The sequence below is a fragment of the Marmota monax genome, unplaced genomic scaffold, assembly GCF_021218885.2.
Source record: "Marmota monax isolate L192 unplaced genomic scaffold, Marmota_monax_Labrador192_F-V1.1 WCK01_AAM20220418_F8-fsc00011, whole genome shotgun sequence".
In the NCBI taxonomy this organism is placed as follows: domain Eukaryota; kingdom Metazoa; phylum Chordata; class Mammalia; order Rodentia; family Sciuridae; genus Marmota; species Marmota monax.
The window spans coordinates 5,945,879-5,964,229 of record NW_026693082.1 but is presented as its reverse complement, the minus strand read 5'-3'; the positions used below and the strand labels follow the sequence as shown (position 1 = coordinate 5,964,229).

At 46.1% G+C, this 18,351-nt stretch overlaps 1 protein-coding gene across 1 annotated transcript in view; it reads right to left on the bottom strand.

Annotated features, from left to right (window-relative positions):
• Tex26 (testis expressed 26) overlaps positions 1 to 18,351 on the bottom strand; it is a 104,283-nt gene that overhangs the window by 8,412 nt on the left and 77,520 nt on the right. Inside the window, exons 8-9 of the mRNA XM_058582615.1 lie at positions 10,211 to 10,293; positions 7,989 to 8,081 (exon numbers count right to left, since the gene is read on the bottom strand). Coding sequence (XP_058438598.1) covers positions 7,989 to 8,081; positions 10,211 to 10,293 — 176 coding nt within the window. The remainder of the gene's footprint in view (positions 1 to 7,988; positions 8,082 to 10,210; positions 10,294 to 18,351) is intronic.

The following is an 18,351-nucleotide window of genomic DNA, read 5'->3' as shown; positions in this document are numbered from 1 at the left end:
ACCCTGTTAGTGAGTGGGTAATGAAGACTCCAAAAAAAAAGTTGGGGGGATTTGCCTCTTGGGAGGTTATTATATTAGGTCCAGTGAGAGATCGGGGAGTCATAAATGGGTGGGGCTGATGTCAGTGGGCTCGAGTTGGGGGACCGGGAGGATGCTGTGGTTCCCTGATGGGTGGGCACAGGGTGCATCCCTCCAGGCTTCTAGCTGAGTGCTGGCTCCCATGTGTCCCTGTGGCACCTTTGACTCCCTCTCTTGCCCCCTTCAGGTCTTAGCTCAAAACCCCCTTCCCACTGAGCCCTGCCCACCCTACTTAATACTGCGACAAACAGCCCCCAGCCCTTCCCAGCAGCCCCCACACATCCACCCTGGCATCCTTTGTCATTTGCCCACAGCCGCGACACTTCTAGTACTAGGTGACTGATGCCTTTATAATAGGTCTTATTTATGACCAACCTCTCCCGACTTGAACAATCACGCCTTGCCATCTCCTCGAGGACTGCTTTGTGCGTCGAAGTTTCCCCGCAGCCTGAACAGCATCTGGACCACAGGATTCACTGAGTACATGGATCATCGCTGACTAGCACACAGGACAGTGGGTGCTAATGTCGGGAACAGAGATCATAATAAAACACTCCAGAGACCCAGAAGAGGATAAATTAACTCCGGATCAGAGGATTCACAAAGGCTTTGAGAAGAATGGCATGTGACCTGGGTCTTGGGGACCCGCAGGACGGTAAGCATCTGAAGTAGATGGGTGTGCAGGGAGGACAGAGAGCAGGCTCCTGGGTGGGCAGGGAGCTATGAGTGGCCCTAGGTGAGCCCTAGGAGGAGGGCTACAGGGCTTAGAGCGCAGGCAGGCAAGAGATGTCCCCGGTCACTGCCAAGGTGTTGGTAGGCGCCTGCCAGACCTCAAGATGGAAAGGGCAAGAATGTAGTGGAATATTCAAAGGGCCAGAGCTTGGCGAGAGCTCCTGATTGACACACAGCCTTGGAAGAGTCCTCGGCATGGCATCGTGGTGGTATTTAAAGCCAGGAGACTAGAGAAGATGACCAGGGTGGATGGGTATTGAGAGAGAAGAGGACCGAGGGTGGGAGCTGGGGTTCTTCAAGGGCACGAGGTCAGGGAGAAGAGGGTGGGTCAGGGGGAACTTGCTAAGGAGACCAAGAAGGAATACCAGAAAAAAAAACAAAAGAAAAACCAGGTGGAGTGTTCGGAAGGCAAGTGAGGATCGACTAGATCAAATGTGGCCGCTGACGGGTCACGCGGGTGCGTGCTGACTGACACATGCTCAGTGCAGGTGTTGTTGGCAACCCTGGGGGAGAACACTTGGTGGAGGTGGATGGGGAGAATGGTTGGGGCAGATGGGAAAGACAAAAACGTATATGATTTTGATTTGTTTCAGGGATTTTTACCCCAAAGAAGTGGGGCTGCTTAGTTTGAATATGCCCCCAGCCCCAGAATTCATGTGCTGGAAATTTAATCCTCAAATTCATCTGTTAGCACTATTTGTAGGTGGGGCCGTCAGGAGGTCATTAGGGTTAGAGAAGATCACGAGGGTGGAGCCCTATCATGGTGTTAGTGACATATAAGAAGAGGAAGAGACCTGAGCTGGCATGCTTTCTCTATTGCCATCTCACTATGTGACGCCCTCTGCCATATTTTGATGAAACATGAGGCCTTCACCAGGTGCTAAGCAAAAGTCCGGCACCATACTCTTGGATGTCCCAGCGCCACCTCCCCGCCCCCCCCCTCCCCGCAACTGTGAGCCAAACAAACCTCAGTTCTTTATATAAATTACTCAGACTCAGGTATTTTGTTATAGCAACAGAAAATGTTCTAAGACAGGGATATTAGCTGGCAGAACAAGTGGGATATAAAAAATAAATTTTTTTGTTTGTTCAATATGGAAGAAACACCGCCATTTTTATTAGCTCATGGGAAGGATCTAGTGGGGAATGAAAAGTTCTTGGAAAATGATGGGGAATTTTTAGGAGGGGTGTCCTTGAGTAGGTGAGAGAGGCTGAAATCTGGTACCTAAGTAGAGAGATTTGTAAAGAAGCATGCACAGGCCAGCTGGTGCAGCCGGTGAGAAGGCAGAGCATGTGATCAGGTGCTGTGGGCAGAGGGGATGTTTGAGGAAGTTCTGTCCTGATTGCCCCAGTGTCCTCCTGAGGAAAGAAACAGGATCATGGCTGAGATGAAGTGGGGAGGGCTTGGGGATTTGAAGAGTAAGAGAAACAGTGTAATCACTTTTGGCCCCAAGGGGAGCAGAGGCACTTGGGACTTGTGGGCAACTACTCAGGGCAATCAGGGGCCCACAGGAATCTCAAACATGTCCCTGAGTGTGGCTGAGGTGTACTCAGGCTCATCCCCTTCACTTCCTTCCGTTCAGAGCTGAGGGCATGACCCCTGGGAGGGCTGGGACTCTGCCAGCTTCCTACAGGTTTGCCATATGGCCCTGAGGTCTGCAGCATTTGAAGGAAGTCCCACAGGAAGTCATAGGAGAAGCGCTTAAGTGCCCCAGGCAGACTAAGGGGTACAGCAGTGGGAGCTTCCAAGGTCCTGTCCCTTCTCTGTTATGGTGGCAGATATGGTGTTGGAGAGGTGACAGGGAAGAAGAGTAGACAGGAGGGATCTTTAAGAGCATCTCATCCAGACTGAACCAAACAGAACGACACATTGGCCCCTGAGTAGGTGCCGACTGCATCATCCGCAGACTCCAGTAGCCTCCTGTCAGTCACAAGAGCAGCAGACTTGGCCTCCTGCAGAGTGCTGGAACCTTCCTTCTCTCCCCTGTCTGTTGTATCAGCCCTTCCGTGGCTTCCTCCGACATCCCCCACCTGGATTATCATCATCATTCTCGTCACTGTTTAGTGAGCACGTACTGTACACCAGTCACTAAAAGGCTTGAAGGCCGTATAGCGTGTTCATTCATTCAATTTTTATTCGTTAGAAAGAAAACCCTTGCTTCAGGAGGTGCATGAAGAGTCTGAACTTCTGCAATTCTCTCCCCACTGTTCTCTGATCAGGTTTAACTCACCCCCATTTCTGTACCTGATTAAGTCTCCTTAAATATTTGCTTAAAATCTCCATGATGTACAGAACACAGGTGGAAGTCCCTAGCAGGGACGAGATGGCAAATGAGGACACCCTGATGGTCCTGCCTCACCCTCTCTCATTTCTCTCCTGTAAGGCAGTCCCGCTCCAAAACACACTGTCTTCTCCAAAGACGTCAGTGCCTCCCCGCTCTCCCTCCCTCCACCAGCCCTGCTCATGCAGCTTAGGGGGCCTGGGAGGACCCTAGGTCTGCCCCTCCATCTTGTCCTCCAACTCAAAGGTGAGTCCCCTGGGAAGGCTCTGCTGTCAGCCCCCATCCTGCTGCTGCCTGAAGGGGAGAGGATTCTCTCTGACTCCCCCTGCCCCCAGCCACTCCAGCTTAGCTCCCCCCAGCTCTGGGTCCCCACGTGCAGTAATGGCTTGGCTGGTCTGCTTCTCCCTCCAGCATGCAAAAATTTTGAGAAAGAAAAGCATTGTTTCCTAAATCTATATTTTAAGAGCTCATTTCCTGGGTTAATCAGGATTCAAGATACAAATATCCCTTTTATACAGAACAGAACAGGAATGTTTAATTTAGCAAATGAAATCAATCTCTATTTGTTCTCTTCCTTATATGTTGTCTTAAGAAAAAGCTCTAAAATTTTAAGTTCTTGCCCAAGAAATCCTCTGCAGGAGGTTGATGTCATGTCCCTTAGTTAAAAAAGAAAAAAAATTCTATTATTTATTATTTTATTTTATATTCAAAGAAGACAATGTCTTGCTCTGGGTTAGTAGACAAATTAGCAGCAGGTCAAGGCTGGGATAAAAATAAATCACTTGTTTGTTAATGTGTTTATTTGTTTTGTTTAAAAATAGCCATTGGATGTGTTCTGTGATCCAAGAACTCCATTTGTCACTTGTCAAAAATATTTCTGAGCTGGGGGTGTGGCCTAGTGATAGACTGTTTGCCTAGAATGCTCGAGGCCCTGGGTTCCAATGTCTAGAGATACACACACCCACCTACCCCCCCGGCCCCCTGCCCCCCACACACTACAACTCTTGCCTCCCTGTTTTATATTTGTACCTAAATTTTTTCAGGCTAGGCATACCTCAGAGTTTGGCTACAGTGGTGTGAAAGCAGCAAAATAGAAGTTGTATTATATTTGAAATCATATATTAGAGGTAATGATAGAGTGGCACTGTACCTGGTAATTAGTTTACAATGTGCTCCCACAGATGCACTCAGACACCGTGATTAATGCTCCCTGGAGCTTGCGGTCCCTGTAACTAACTATCACTGTGCTTACCAGGGCTCTGCTCTCCAAGCAGATTATGATAAATACCATGTTGGTTGTACTATTGCTTTAAGTGATTAGGTCTGGGTGTGAGAGGGGTGGTAAGATGAAACGGAGATAAAATGCAAAGTTTGGGCTCTGGTTGCTTCACCAGGACTCAGTAAAGAACAAGCCAGGCAACTTCGCATGAGGTTGCAAGGGTGAGGTAGGGGCAGGACCCCCAGTCCCTCCCACACGTACACAGGCCATGCCCAGTCTGTGGGGTTATAATGGATTCTAAAGTGCGGATTTGAAGTGGATTTCTGTTGGGTGTGTCTGGAAGCTAGACATGAGAGACAGAGAGAGAAACAGAGAGGGAGGAAACTTGTCTCTGCTTCAGAGGAGCTGAGAAGCATCTTAAACCCTACTCCTAGTCTCTTGGGTCAGTCCTCCAACAGGACACTGGCCCTGGAGGAGGGGGTCTAGGGATGACATCATCCACAGGCAGTTCCACTGGCCGACCCATCAGACAGTGCCATTGGCTGCATCCCAGAGGAAGTCCTCAGCCAGACAGGCGATGTGTTAGTACAGCTGCTTGTGTGCAGCCCCCAGCCCTCATGCATTGAGGCCCTCACCCCATGTTTCCAGCCATCTGCAAACCAGGAGAGAAGTCTCACCAGAGAAAGAATTGGTGGCCACCTTGACCTTGGGCTTCTACCTCCAGAGCTATAAGCAGGTACATTTCTGTTGGTTAAGCCACTCCATCAGAGTGGACTAAGACACCCACCAAACTGGTCTCCTCAAGGAGTGTGCATATGTTTAGCCTCTGAATCTTTAGTCTGTGGCAAAGGACATGCACACGAGCATACACACACACACTCTCACACACACACACACACACACTCACACACACACACTTTTCAGCCCAGAACAGGGTCCTCATGACTTCCTGGGACCATAGTCTCCCTAGAACTTATCAAATTGGAGTGTTCTCCCGTCACTATCATGGAGAAATATTATCTTAGGAAATCCTCCCACCAACCAGGGATGTGGGTACTCTTTTTTATTTTACCAGTTTTATGGACTAGTCTAAGCTTTTGATTTTTCATTTTTTAAAAAAATATCAAATTAATTACTAGGTAGGGTGGGGAACAAAGTTGGTGGTTCCTGTCCTCCCAGCTAATAGACAAACAACCTTATACTTGGGCTATAATATGTGCAACAAAGAAAGGAACAGGGTTGGAGGGGACACCATTAATGCTTAGGAGCTTAGGAGAGGAGCGTCAGAGAAGGTGAGATTTAAACTGACCGTGGTTTTTCAGGCAGCAGAAACAGTGTGTGCAAAGGCCCTGAGACAGGAAGGAGCTGATGGATCTGAAGAGCTGAACAAAGCCAGAGTGGCTGCAAGCCAGGGAGAGACTGGGCAGGGAGGCCTCTCCGGGACTTTAAGGGCAAAGAGAGAGAGAAAAGAAGCCTCAAGGCCCACAGAGCATGGGGAGGAGATGAGAAGGGGAGTTCCATGTGTCGGGTGCTTGCTGTCGGATGCTGTGTTAGGGGCTTGATCTACACCACGTGGTTCACCGTCACCACTGTGCAGGGAAGCAGGTCTTATTACTTGTGGTTTGCAGATGAGACGTCTGAGTCGAAGATGAAGATGTGACATGTCCAGGTCCCCGAAGATGAGTAAAGGGGGTGAGATGTGAGCCATATTTCTCGGGCTCCAGAGTCGCCACCACCTCATCCTGCCTTCCCCGGGGGCGGGGGCTGCACCAGAGGCGCTCAGCTATCCCTGCTGCGGGGCGGGGCGCTGACCCCCTGCCTGGAGGTGGGCGGGGCGGTTGGCCAGGGGCAGCAGGGCTGAGCTCCATCCCCACCAGTTCTCCCAGAGATGATTTCTTTCTGTTCATACTTAAATGGCCTTTCCTGTGACAGCACATTGTGTCATGTGAGGTAGCTGCAAGTCAGTTTAGGTAAATGGCGACCAACCCCCACAACTCATCAACCTGCCACCCTGCAGGCCGGGAACCTGGGCCCCATTGGTGCAGAGAGCACTGCAGCGCCCCCTACAGCCCTTGTTGTGGAGTGCAGGTACAAAGCAGTCAGGGCCTCTGATGGGCTGGGAGGACAGGCCCTAGGGGCAGGAGTTGGGAAGGCAAGAGCAGGCTCCCTCTGCCTTGCAAGAGAAGTGCAGGGGCTGGCAGGGTGTCGCAGGGCAGGGGGGTCCAGGTGATCTTGCCCATGCTTTTTGTTCTATAAGAACCTGACAGTTTTGTTTTTCAATCACTTTCTTCTAAATCTATTAACTTTTCTCTGTATTTCTCAATATACAAAATGATGAGTAGAAGAGCGATGAATGAGAGATCTATTTTACTGAAATAGTTGGGTAGCTCAAGAGGCTGTATTTTATAATGAGGAGACGAAAAAGGAAGACAGGGGAAGGAATAGGCAAAAAGAAAATGGACTCTCCCTTCCCCTCTTCAAGACGAGATTTCTAACTTGGTCATTCCACAAATGTTTCTTGAGCACCTATTATGTGTCTGTCAGGGTGTAGGTGCCAGAGAGTAGTCAGCAAGCCTAAGCTGTAGGACCTGCACACCAGTGGCCAGGTGTGGGACAGCTGAAGGCTGGGGAACCTCCTGGGGTGGGGGGTTGCTTCTGGGCATGAAGGAGATTCAGGAGAATCTTTAGAGAAAGGACACTTACACTCTAAAAAATGGTGGGATTTCAGCAGGAGCTACCTGCATCCTTCATATCCAGCATGTGGTTCCATAGAGTGGACTCCACAAACATCGGAAAGAAGGCTGGAAGAAGGGACAGCATCAGGAACAGTGTGGAGGTGACAGTGCCTGAAGTGTGGCAGACACTCTGTTCAAGTAGGTAGGTGTTTCTGTGGCTCGAGGGTGCAGGAGGCTGGGACAAAAGAGGGGACTCAGATGTCATCTGCTACGGTTCAAATATGGTTTGTCCCCACCAAAACTCTCGTCAAGTCTTCTTTCATGTGGCAGTATCGGGAGGTATTGGGAGTATTGGCCTAGCGGGAGGTGCTTAGGTCTTGGGGGAGGAGCCCTTGAGAAAAGATTAAAGCCTTTCTCCCAGGAGACTGGTTTATTTCCCCGGAAAGCCAGTTGTTATAAACCAGTTTGCTTCTAATTTCATCTCTTCTGAATGTCAGTGCTTCTCTTCTGCTTTCTGCCATAACTTGAAGCAGCACGAGGCCCTTACCAGAAGCTGAGCAGATGCTAGTTGCTAGGATCTTGGACTCTCCAGTCCCACGAATTTTAAGCTCAAATACATTTCTTTTGTTTATAAATTACCCCCTCTTGGGCATTCTGTTACAGCAACAGAAAATAGACTCATTCAAAGGCTGTGGATATTATTGAACAGGAAGTTGATAAATAATAAGTAATATGATCAGAGTTGAGTTTCAGGAACATTAATCTGGCCACAATTAAAACACACAGAGTAATAAATAATTTGCATGACTCTAAAAGTAATTTCACCTCCTGACTTCCCTCGCCTTGCTAGATGCAAGAAGGTCCCTCTGTGGGTGCGCCATGGTCATGTGTGTGTTGATGAAACCCTAGCTTGTAAAGATTTAGGCATGTGTGCCTCAGGAGACAGGAGGGCGGGTTCCACTGACTGGGTGCGAGCCAGCCTCCCTGGGTGCCCCTTCTTACCTGTAGTCCAGTTTCAGAGGTGTGGCTTCCAGGCTGCTGATCTGACAGTAAGGCTCCAGGTTAGAGAGTTCGTATAGCTGCAGTTCACAGCGTCTGTTTAAAAATCAAGCACAGTCGGAGCAAGCTTTCAGCTTTTGCTTTACCTCTGTAGGAATAGTTTAGGTTCCTCAGAGCTCACAAAGCGGTGGCACCTACCTGACCAGGAAGAAGCCACCCAGTGGGGCCACCCTCTAGCTGAGCTTGGGCCTCCCTCTCAGCTCCTGACATGGGGGACATCTCTTCAGCTTGGCTCTAAATCTGGCCACAGAGCCAGTCCTTCCCCTTCTGGGGCTGGCTTGCCAACAACCTGGGCTCTGGATGCCAGCAGTGGGGGATTCCGACCCCAGCCCACGGCTTAGTTCCCTCATCTGTAAAATGGGACCATCGCAGTTCCTGTCTTAGAGGTTCAATGAGAAGACGGGTGAAAAAATAATAGGTCCAACCCTGGGACCTGCCAAGTCATAAAATGTGAGCGAATATTGGATGTGGACAATGTAAATGTCATCTGACTCGCAAAGCAGAGGGTCGGAGGCTTCTTTCTCTGCACGAAAGGGTGAATTTGGTGCTTCCCTCCTTTTCCCTCTTTGAAACTCGCACCCTTGACCCCCTCTCTCCTATGGTAGGTGGTCTACCTTGGAGCTGATGGAGACAGGAACAATTTTGTGGTGTGTGAAAAGCAACTTCCTGCTCTGATTTGTTCCCGTAGGACACCCAGGGGTCACTTTCAATCCCACGCCTTTTGCTTTTGCCTCCTTGATGTAAAACGTCTTTTTTCCCATTTCCTTTCCACCTGTGCTGCAGTTCAAAAGTGGTTCCCTGATCTGGGAGGGTGAGCTTTGCCTCGTCTTCCTGTCGGTTCAGAGCCTCATATAAGCTACTGTGGCATCTCTGAACCCCAGTGTGTAGCACACAGGAAAAGGTGGCTGAGCACACTTTAAACACTCAACCCGGGGAGGCCATTATGTTAAGTGAAATAAGCCAAACAGAAAGATAGACCCACGTGTTCTCACTCACTTGTGGAGACTACAGAATCCATCTCATAGCATACAGCGGGAAGAATGGTCACGAGAGACTAGGAAGGGCACCAAAGCTCAGGAGGAATTAGTTCTGCTTTTCTGTAAGGTAGTAGAGTAACTACCAGTTCAGACAATGTAATTATGGATTTCAAAATGACTGGAAAAGAGAAGTACAAAATTCCCAGCACATAAAAATGATGAACACTTTATTAGTCGTGGTAAATGATTACCCTAATGTGATCATTGCATATTACATGCATGTATCAAATTATGATAAGGTACTCCATAAAGACATCCAAATGTTGTTTTAATAAGAAGTAAAAATAATTTAAAAATTTAAAAAATCAAACTGAGATGAGCCAAATTTGCTGCTTTTAAACAGTTAATTATATTAATTATATTGATGTTAATGAACATATCTTAATTATCAAAATAATATATTAATGTGTCATTGAACTTAACAAGAAATAAATAATATTTAATAAAAATATATTAATCAATGATATTAAACTTAACAAGAAATAAATAATATTTAATAAAAATATATGGATGGTCTGAGGTCGGAATAGCAGCTGGTTCATTGAAGTGGTTAATACGTAGAGAACCACTGATTTCTGGGAGCGACCAGGTGGAGAGGAGAAAACACTCTTAGGGCTTCCAGGAGTGGGGGGGGGGGTCCAGGGACTGGGAGAACTCCTTTAAGCTCCGCCCTCTCCCATAGCCACGCCCCCAAGAGCCCAGAGTTTAAACTGCCTCATTTTCTCAGCCTCTTCCTCTCCACCCCATCACAGCTCATGCTCCCACGGTGTCAAAATCGCCTTTGCTTCAAACTTGATTCAAATCTTTCAAATTTCCTTCTGTCAAGCTGCTCGCTTTTTGCCATGGCCCAACTTGAGGCACATGGAGAGGGGCTCAGACTCCGCCCTCATTTCCCTGATGGTGACATTGGGTCAAAACCAGAAGGCTCTCCCTTCCCAACGGACAACATCACTGCAGGAGGCCCCAGTGATAACTTTGTGTAGTTGGACTAATATGCGAGGTCTAGTATTTTTTTTTTCCCATGAGTTTCATGACTTGATTCTCATACCACAAACGTGTGTGTGTGCACTGAGGGGAAACAGATGCAAAACTGTGATCACCCTCTTCCGGCAGATTTCCCTCACTCACCCAGTCCCAACGATCAATTTGTTGAACTGTGGCATGCTGATGACGTCTGTCGCCCACCTGGGCTTCCCACTTCGGGACTTGCCCTAGAGGGTTGAAGGGTAGAAGTGAACAATTTCAGTTATTTCAAGCCATCGTTGTCCATAACAAGGATGCTTCATGTTGTAGAGTTTTATTTAAGTTGATTTTCTCCTTCAAGGTTAAAGAACTTGTTACATAGTCTTCATTCCCTCTCCAGGCACATGGCTTATTCTGTACCCTGAAAGATTTAGCTATAACTGCCAGTGCAGATTTTAAGTTAACTGAGGGCAGACACTGTATTCTGTGTCCCCAGCACCCAGCCCAGAGCCTGGGTCACAACAGAGGCTCAGCTATTTGTTGAATGAGATGATAAAAGAATGACTTCCAAGAGAAAAATATATCCTAAAGTGGGCCAGACATTGTTATTCCGAAATGTAGTTCCCGAATGATTTATGCCTTCTGAATTTCTCATTCTATAATACAATAGGTTCTCTGATGAGAAATCCTAGCACAACCACCTAAACTGATGGAACCACAAAGAAGGAAAATAAGGAAGATTCTGCTCCATTTGTCATTCATTAAGACATATGATAAATTGCACGATAGATCCACATGTAATTCATCACTCCATCTGATGTTAGAAGCAAAATGAAGCATTATCTTGTACTACATGCAGAGCTCATATTTTATTTGCATTCCATAGACCAGCAAAATCCAACATGAATATATTATATTCAAGGGCACAATTTATGTAATCATGCCACTTAAGGAGCAGTTTAAAATAGCAAATAAAATCAAACTGTAGCACTCAGCATCCTTATCAAATGAAAATCACATACAAAAATCTGCTTTTTTCTTTTCAACTTCAGCTGCGGAGACCAGAAATAAATAGCTCCATCTTCTCTGATCATGATTAAGGTGTCATCAGGCACAGAGAGAATGCGCAGCACGGGCCCCCCGTATGACAGCTTCTGCAGCACAGCAGGCAGCAGGAAGGAAACCTCTTTCTGTCGCGCCAAAGCCCTGGCTTGCTCCAAATATTCTAGCTGCAGATATGTGCAGAAGCCATCCTGGAGAATAAAGAGCAGTTCATTATAAACCCACCGCCTTTCTGGCTTTTAAAAATTCTCTTTGCCATTAGGGAATGGATAACTCATTTCTTGGACATGGCATAATAGTTACCACATGAACTTGGTTCTCAAAACCTGGTAGGAAAGAAGTGGTGTGCCCTTCAGTGGGGCCGGCCCCTCTGGGCTTCCTTCCTTTACTCACCATTTTTCTTTAAAGCTGAGAAGGAGGAGGAGGAGGAAGAGGAGGAGGAGGATTGTTGTTAGGAGTGTACCATGTTCTGTGCAACATGGTTCTTCATCTCAATTCTCACCAAAACTGTAGGAGGTAAGGTCTGCTGTTCACCCCATTTAAAAATTTTGAAAACTAAAATTTGGAGATTTTATTTATTTGTTTTCATGTGGTGCTGAGGATCGAACCTAGGGCCTTGCTAGGTGAGCACTCTAACGCCGAGCCACAATCCCAGCCCTCAAGTTTAGAGATTTTAAATGACTTTCCTAAGATCAAACAACTAGCAAGTGCTGGTCAGAGGCTTGAGTTCTCATTGATTTGACTCCAAAAGTCTCTTTACACCAGGACATGTGCCTCATTTAGAATCTCAGCAGTGTACGTATGGGAAAGAACCCTGTGCTCAAAGAGGGGAGAAGGTGGGTGGTCTTTGAACTTGGTAAATCATTTTCTGTCCCTGGAAGCTTCCCCTTTCTGTCCCAGAATCCTGAATGTTCCTTTTTAAATCAGGTGACAATAAGAACACTTGTATTTGATTTGGCTGAGGAACTGGCCAAAGGCCTGAGTAGAGGTGATTTACTGCTGAATTTGTCCTTTTTGAGCTTCATTTGTCCCAGAACAACGGAAGGACACTGACAGACACAACAGCCATGAATACTAACAGTAAATGTCTCAGCTCCTCACACTACCAAGTGGGTCAGAAAAATGATGATGGTGATATTTTGGGGGAATTTATTCTGTGACAGTCTCACTTCTAAATACTACATGTGTTCCCTGACTTGATTAGCAGCTGTAGCTACTCATAGGATTTCTTACTCACTGGTGTTTTTCCATTGGCTTTTGAGTAAAGTGGTAGACGTGTCCTTCCAACCTTGGTTTTGGGACACCCTTCATGGAACCTGCCTCAGCTACTGAAACTCCTAGCTAAACTACTGCAAGTGCAGCCGGACATCATTACAATTTGAAAATTAGGAGCAAGCATGTCTCCTGGGTTCAACTTCCAGCTAGCAAAGATATTGAGGGGCAAACAGCACCTCAAAAAGGACCAAACTCAGGACTAAATGTTAGGCCCCTTCTCTGCTAACTTTAAATCAGATCCACAAAACACAACCCGACTTACCCACTGAATCCTGCCTACTGCGTCATAGTCTATTTTCATGAAAAGTTGTTCTATTTGTTCAGTACTCTAAAGAGGAAAAAAAAATTAGTTTATAAACTTCACACGATTGTGGAGGAAAGGGGTGAAGAAGGAGGGGAGATCTTCGCTTTTTTCAATTTATGAATTTCATATTCAAAAAGTTGAATGCTCAAGGATCTCTGGAGCAATAATAGGACCATTCATCAGAACTCAGCTCGCTGACACCAAACTCTTGCCCAGAGGGAGACTTGGGCTCCTAAGACTTTTATTTTTGATACCGAGCCCTAAGCAGCTCAGGAGGAACTGAATGGCTTTCAGTGCCTGAACTTACAGGAAGTCCCACTCCGCCCCGTCCATGTCAGCCAATGGACTGTGCTTAGGGCCCACTTTGAGATAAATAGCAAAGTGAATCCAAAGGTCAAGTATGGTGAGGACACTCACTCGGATATAGCCCAAGACAAAAAGATGAGCAAATTCTGAGAAGTATTTCAATTAAAAGGATCATTCTCCATGGGAGAGAATAGATTTCTTCCATGTGGCTATAGCAGGCAAGCAATAGATGCCCCAAGTCATCCCTGCCTCCTGGTATTCATGGCTTAGCTCACTTCTCATCCGGAGTAACTTGCTTATAGCCAGTAGAACACCTTGGTGTCGAGGGGCTGTCACTTCTGCCTTGCTAGAAGACTCTCTCCCTTGCTGGCTGGATAAAGCCAGCTGCCAGACTCTTAGCTGCCATTTGGAGAGGCCCAGGTGGCGAGGAAATCAGGGCAGCCCCTGGCCAACAGCTATCAAAGAGCTGATCCCTGGGCTCCTGAGCCCAACAACCTGTGACAATCTTGGAAGCAGATCCTTCCCCAGTCAGCTTTTCAATGAGACCCACCAGCCTCATGAGATACTTCAAGGATCCAGGGAATGCTTGAATTCTTAACTTATAAAAACTGTGGAATAATAAAACATAGGTACTAAGTTTTTGACACTTTATTGTGGAGCCATGGACGCTTTATTGTGGATCCAGTGGCTCAAAAGTACATAAATTCAGCTAATGGGTAGAATGTCAATGACAACCCATTTTAGCTCATATGGAGAAGAAATAAACCTAGAGCTTTCCAATCTTGAAATGGGCTGCCTTACACGGTGCTGAGTTCTCCCTAGATGAAGGTAATATTCTGGCTCATGGCTTAACAGAGAAGACAATTTAAGAATTAGGATAGTTATATATTAAGAATACTTGCATGCATTAAATTATATGTTAAGGAACTAAGGTCCTTCCGAACCTCAGGGTTCTATAATTTTATGGTGTATCCACAAAGTAGCTTTAACAGAGATAGATCATATGTCTGTGCTGGGGAGTGTCTTATAAGGGGTGGGAGCATCTGCCTTTGAGCAGAAATAACAGTGAAATGGAGAAATGAGGAGGCCTGGTCTCCAAGACATGAGGCATTACTCCTTAGAGAGCCAACACCAGCACCAGGGACGGGGCCATGAACAAAAATACTCCGGATGTGGGACCAAGCTCAGCATCAGTTTCCTCTAAGTCAGTTTGCAATGGAGACATCACACTCCCAGGTTGACATGCCAGGCTTCTGACAGTGCTGTGAACACAATATTTAACATACATATATATGTGTATGTGTATATATATATATATTTGGGGGTGGTAACAGGGATTGAACTCAGGGTCACTCGGCCACTGAACCACATCCCCAGCCCTATTTTGTATTTTATTTAGAGACAGTGTTGCTCAGGGCCTCCCTAAGTTGCTGAGGCTGACTTTGAACTCTCGATCATCCTTCCTCAGTCTCCTGAGCCTCTGGGATTACAGGTGTGTATGCACCACCATACCTGGCTTCAGATATTTTTGAATGAATGTCCAAATAAACCAAAACTCCCAGAGGTGTGGCCCCAAGGAGAGCCTGAGATCAGAAGTGGAACAAACACAGAAAAGCTCAGGGAGAGATAATCACAGACCGCGCTCAGGCTGCCCACCCAGACCACCCTGTGGCCATAAACCAGGGAGGCCTGTGGGTATGCCTGTGCACCCTGGAGCTCTGGACAAGGTGACAGCAGCAAGGACCATGCAGTATCATGAGCCTGTCAGAGGACAGGGGCCATGAGATGGGCTCTCCCTGGCCCTGCCCTGCTGAACTCTGGCTTTGCCCAGAGACCCAGCGTCTCCACCTAGCCCAGAGCTGAGGAGCAGTACATGTTCCTACACAAACAGACATGATCGTGTGGTCACCAAGGGATGCTGGACACTGCCTCCACACATCAGTTGACTCCCTGAAGGAAAAGATTGAGCACCCAGGGTATGCCGAGCACTGTGGCAGGTGATTTTCATGGCACTTATTGTCCAGTGAGGCCACAGACAAGTACATCCACTTAGAGGGCAATGTGATAAATTCAGGGCTACAGATAGCTGCAGCCTCTATCTGTTATAAGGAGGAGCATCAGAGTATTTCAGGAAAGTGAGGACATCTTCTTGGCTTCCCAGGGGAATCATAGGGCTTGGTATGACCCCCAGGCTGAGGCCTCCATGCCTCCAGGGGCCACCAATGTCTGAAATACTGATGCCAGGCATGCTCTTCCTGAGCATAGCCTTTGGTGTCCCCGTTTGTACTGAATTTCTACTAAGTCAGCATTTCATAGAAAGAGCAAAGGAGATGCGTCCTGGCTTTTAACAGGTACTAGAATATGAGATTCTTGAAGAGTGGAAAAGACGTGGTGTTAGTTGTTCCCCTTAGCATTCTTCCTTACAGTAGAGCACTCTGAGTTTTAGCTTGGCCATCACTTCCCAGAACAGACCACACTTGCCTGCCTCCTCTGCAGTTAGATATGACACGTGATTCATATCTGCCTAATACGTGAAAAATGCGAGTGTCGTGGACAGCTTTGGAGAGTTGCCCTCTTCCTGCTGGCTGGAAGGAGAACATGTTGACTGGAGTCTGAGCAGCCATCTTGGGCCATGAGGATGAATCTACATACTAAAGGTAGTAGGATAAAGGAGGAGGAGGAGTCTGGCTCCCTCAAATTTCATGAAGACACCTGAATCCTGACTTTCTACATGATAGAGGAAAATACTTCTATCTCATGATTTAGTGGCTAAGAGTTTTCTGTCACTACAGTCAAACCTAATCCTATCATAATGATCTCGAGGGTCACACTGGAGATCAAATCCCGAATCTATTCCTTGGTTGCCAAGGAATTTCAGATAAGTTACTCAGATTCTCTAAAACTCTTGTCTTTTCAGCTTTGAAATAGGAATGTCTTCTAAACAGGTCTATTCTGCAATCCGGGAGGCTTATGGAATAAAATACATGAAGATCCTAAGGCAGTGTGAGCAGACAGAAATCAATAACTGTTAAATAAGAAATGGTTTCATGCCTCCGCGGTGATGTACTGAGTAAAATCTTGCTTAGTACAAGTGGTCCCTGGTAAAGGGATGTGTGTCTTGGTCCCTCATCAGGGTGATTGGTGAAGGTATCATGGAGGTGCTGTTCTCTGGGTTTCTGCAAATGCTGTCCCCTCTGCCTGGAAGCGCTCACCTCCCTCTCCCTCTTTTATGGAGTGATTCACTTCACCCCTTAGAACCCAGCACAAGGGTCATGCAAGAGGGCGAGGGGCCCCTGTGACTCCCTTGTCTGGTTGCATGCTCCCAGACCACCTGCGTTCCATTCTGCAGCAGATCTGCCCTCCCGGAGGCCAGAGACCATGGTCCTGATGGGCTCCGCTTCACAGGGGCTGCGACTAAGCCTGCCCCAGTGGACATTTATAGAATGAAGGAATGGGGGAATAAGTAGATAATTAGCTAGGCAGCGTTCTAAAATTATAGGTCGTTAGACTGCTTTCATTTAAAAGGTCTTATCTGGGATGTTGTTAAAACACCTGATAATTTATCCATTTAAAACATTCCTCTCTCTTTCCAATGGAAATTTTGGTTTTAGCATTGCACACAAGGAGGTACTACGATCTGAAGGCTCCTTTGCCAAAAATATTCATATGTTGAAATCCTAACCCCAAGGTCATTAGGAGGTGGCCTTTGGGAGGTGATTAAGTCGTGCAGCCAGAGGCATCACGAGAGAGGCCCCAGAGAGACCCAGGACCCCTTCTACCATGTGGGGACACAGCCAGGTTCTTTCTGTGAACCAAGAAGTGGGCCCTCACTATACAATAAGTGTGCCGTCATCCTGGACTTCCAGCCCCCAGAACTGTGAGAGGTGTCTGTTGTTATAAGCCACACAGTCCAAGGTATTTATGACGCGAGCCCAAGTCGACTTGGGAAGCAGAGTTTTCAAAAACAGATGGGACTTAACATTCCCTTCCCATAGTAGGTATGACTCTGAGCACATCTGAACTTCTATGATGGCCATCAGATCCTGGGACCTTGCCCTTGGAAGGGGCAGCTTATGACTTCATCAGTCCTACATGACAAGGGTGTATTTTTGTTCAAACTCCAGGGACAGGTTTATAGAGTAGAGCTTCACCTTAAACAAATTTTTTTTTTCTGTAATTTAAGACATAACCGTGAAACTCTGACAAATAGAACTGAAGTAGCTTATCCCTTTATAATATGTATTTTACCTTATGAGAAACATCTTACTCATTAAGATTTCATATTCTGGGCTAACCAAGATGGTGGAGAGAGTGTTTAAAATATTTAATTCCAGCTGACTAGGGGATAGGGGACCTGCCCAGACTTTGGAACAAAAACATGTGTATAAATAAGCAGTCATCGAATAATCGTCTTTTCTCCTCTTTTAAGAACAGTCTCTAAATGTCTTGTTGGTCTTGTATACTAAGTAATTTAAAAATATCTTTACATATAAATTGTTCAGTAAATCATATAGGTCTTAGTTGAAATCATAGCTTAGAGAGGAAGTGATCTTATAGATTGATCATCAAACCTAATTGGTTCACATGGTTAAAGCTTTGACTGTGGCTTCAATGATCCAACATTTATAAAACCTACTTACTTTATCCTGTGACCTCATACTCTGCTTCATTATGCATTTGAAAGTTTCCATATCCAGCAGTTGTCTTCCTTTCTTTGCTTGCTCCTAAGGGGGGAAAAAAGAATTAACTATGAACATACAGTCATTGTATTTTGTTTAGTCTAGGAGAAGGAGTCCAAAGAATTGAATGTCTAATTAGACTTACCTAAACTCTGTCAACTTCTATCAGGTTCTCTCTTTTGTTCATTTCTCTGACGCATTCACAATTTGTTTCTAATTCCATTAAGAAGTGACAATCAAAAAAAAATTGTTCTTTCACTGCTATTTTATTTAAAAGGATTGTACTTTGTAACTGAAAAATTCAGCTGTCGAAAAGGGAGTCAGATTACCTCCAGGAATATTTTTAAAGTTTACCTTGTCAATTCCTACCTGAAAGAGTGCATTTAAGTTTTGTAGCTCTTCGAGGGTCAACTGATGTTCAATCTCATCGGAAAAAAAAAAGAAAATAAATTAAAATCACACAGTGCTAATAGTAATGCCCATAAAATGTACTTTTTAGAAACTCATAATTTCTCTCTTTACAAGGCCAATGACCACCCAAGTAACAGATTATTTTAACCCTCATATTTCAAGTCTCTACTCCAATTTGATTTATTTCTCTGCCCCCCAAATTCTGGGGTATGGTTGTCTGGACTGGGCTGGAGAGAAGAAGGAGGTAGAGAGAGTGGGAGGTGATAGAG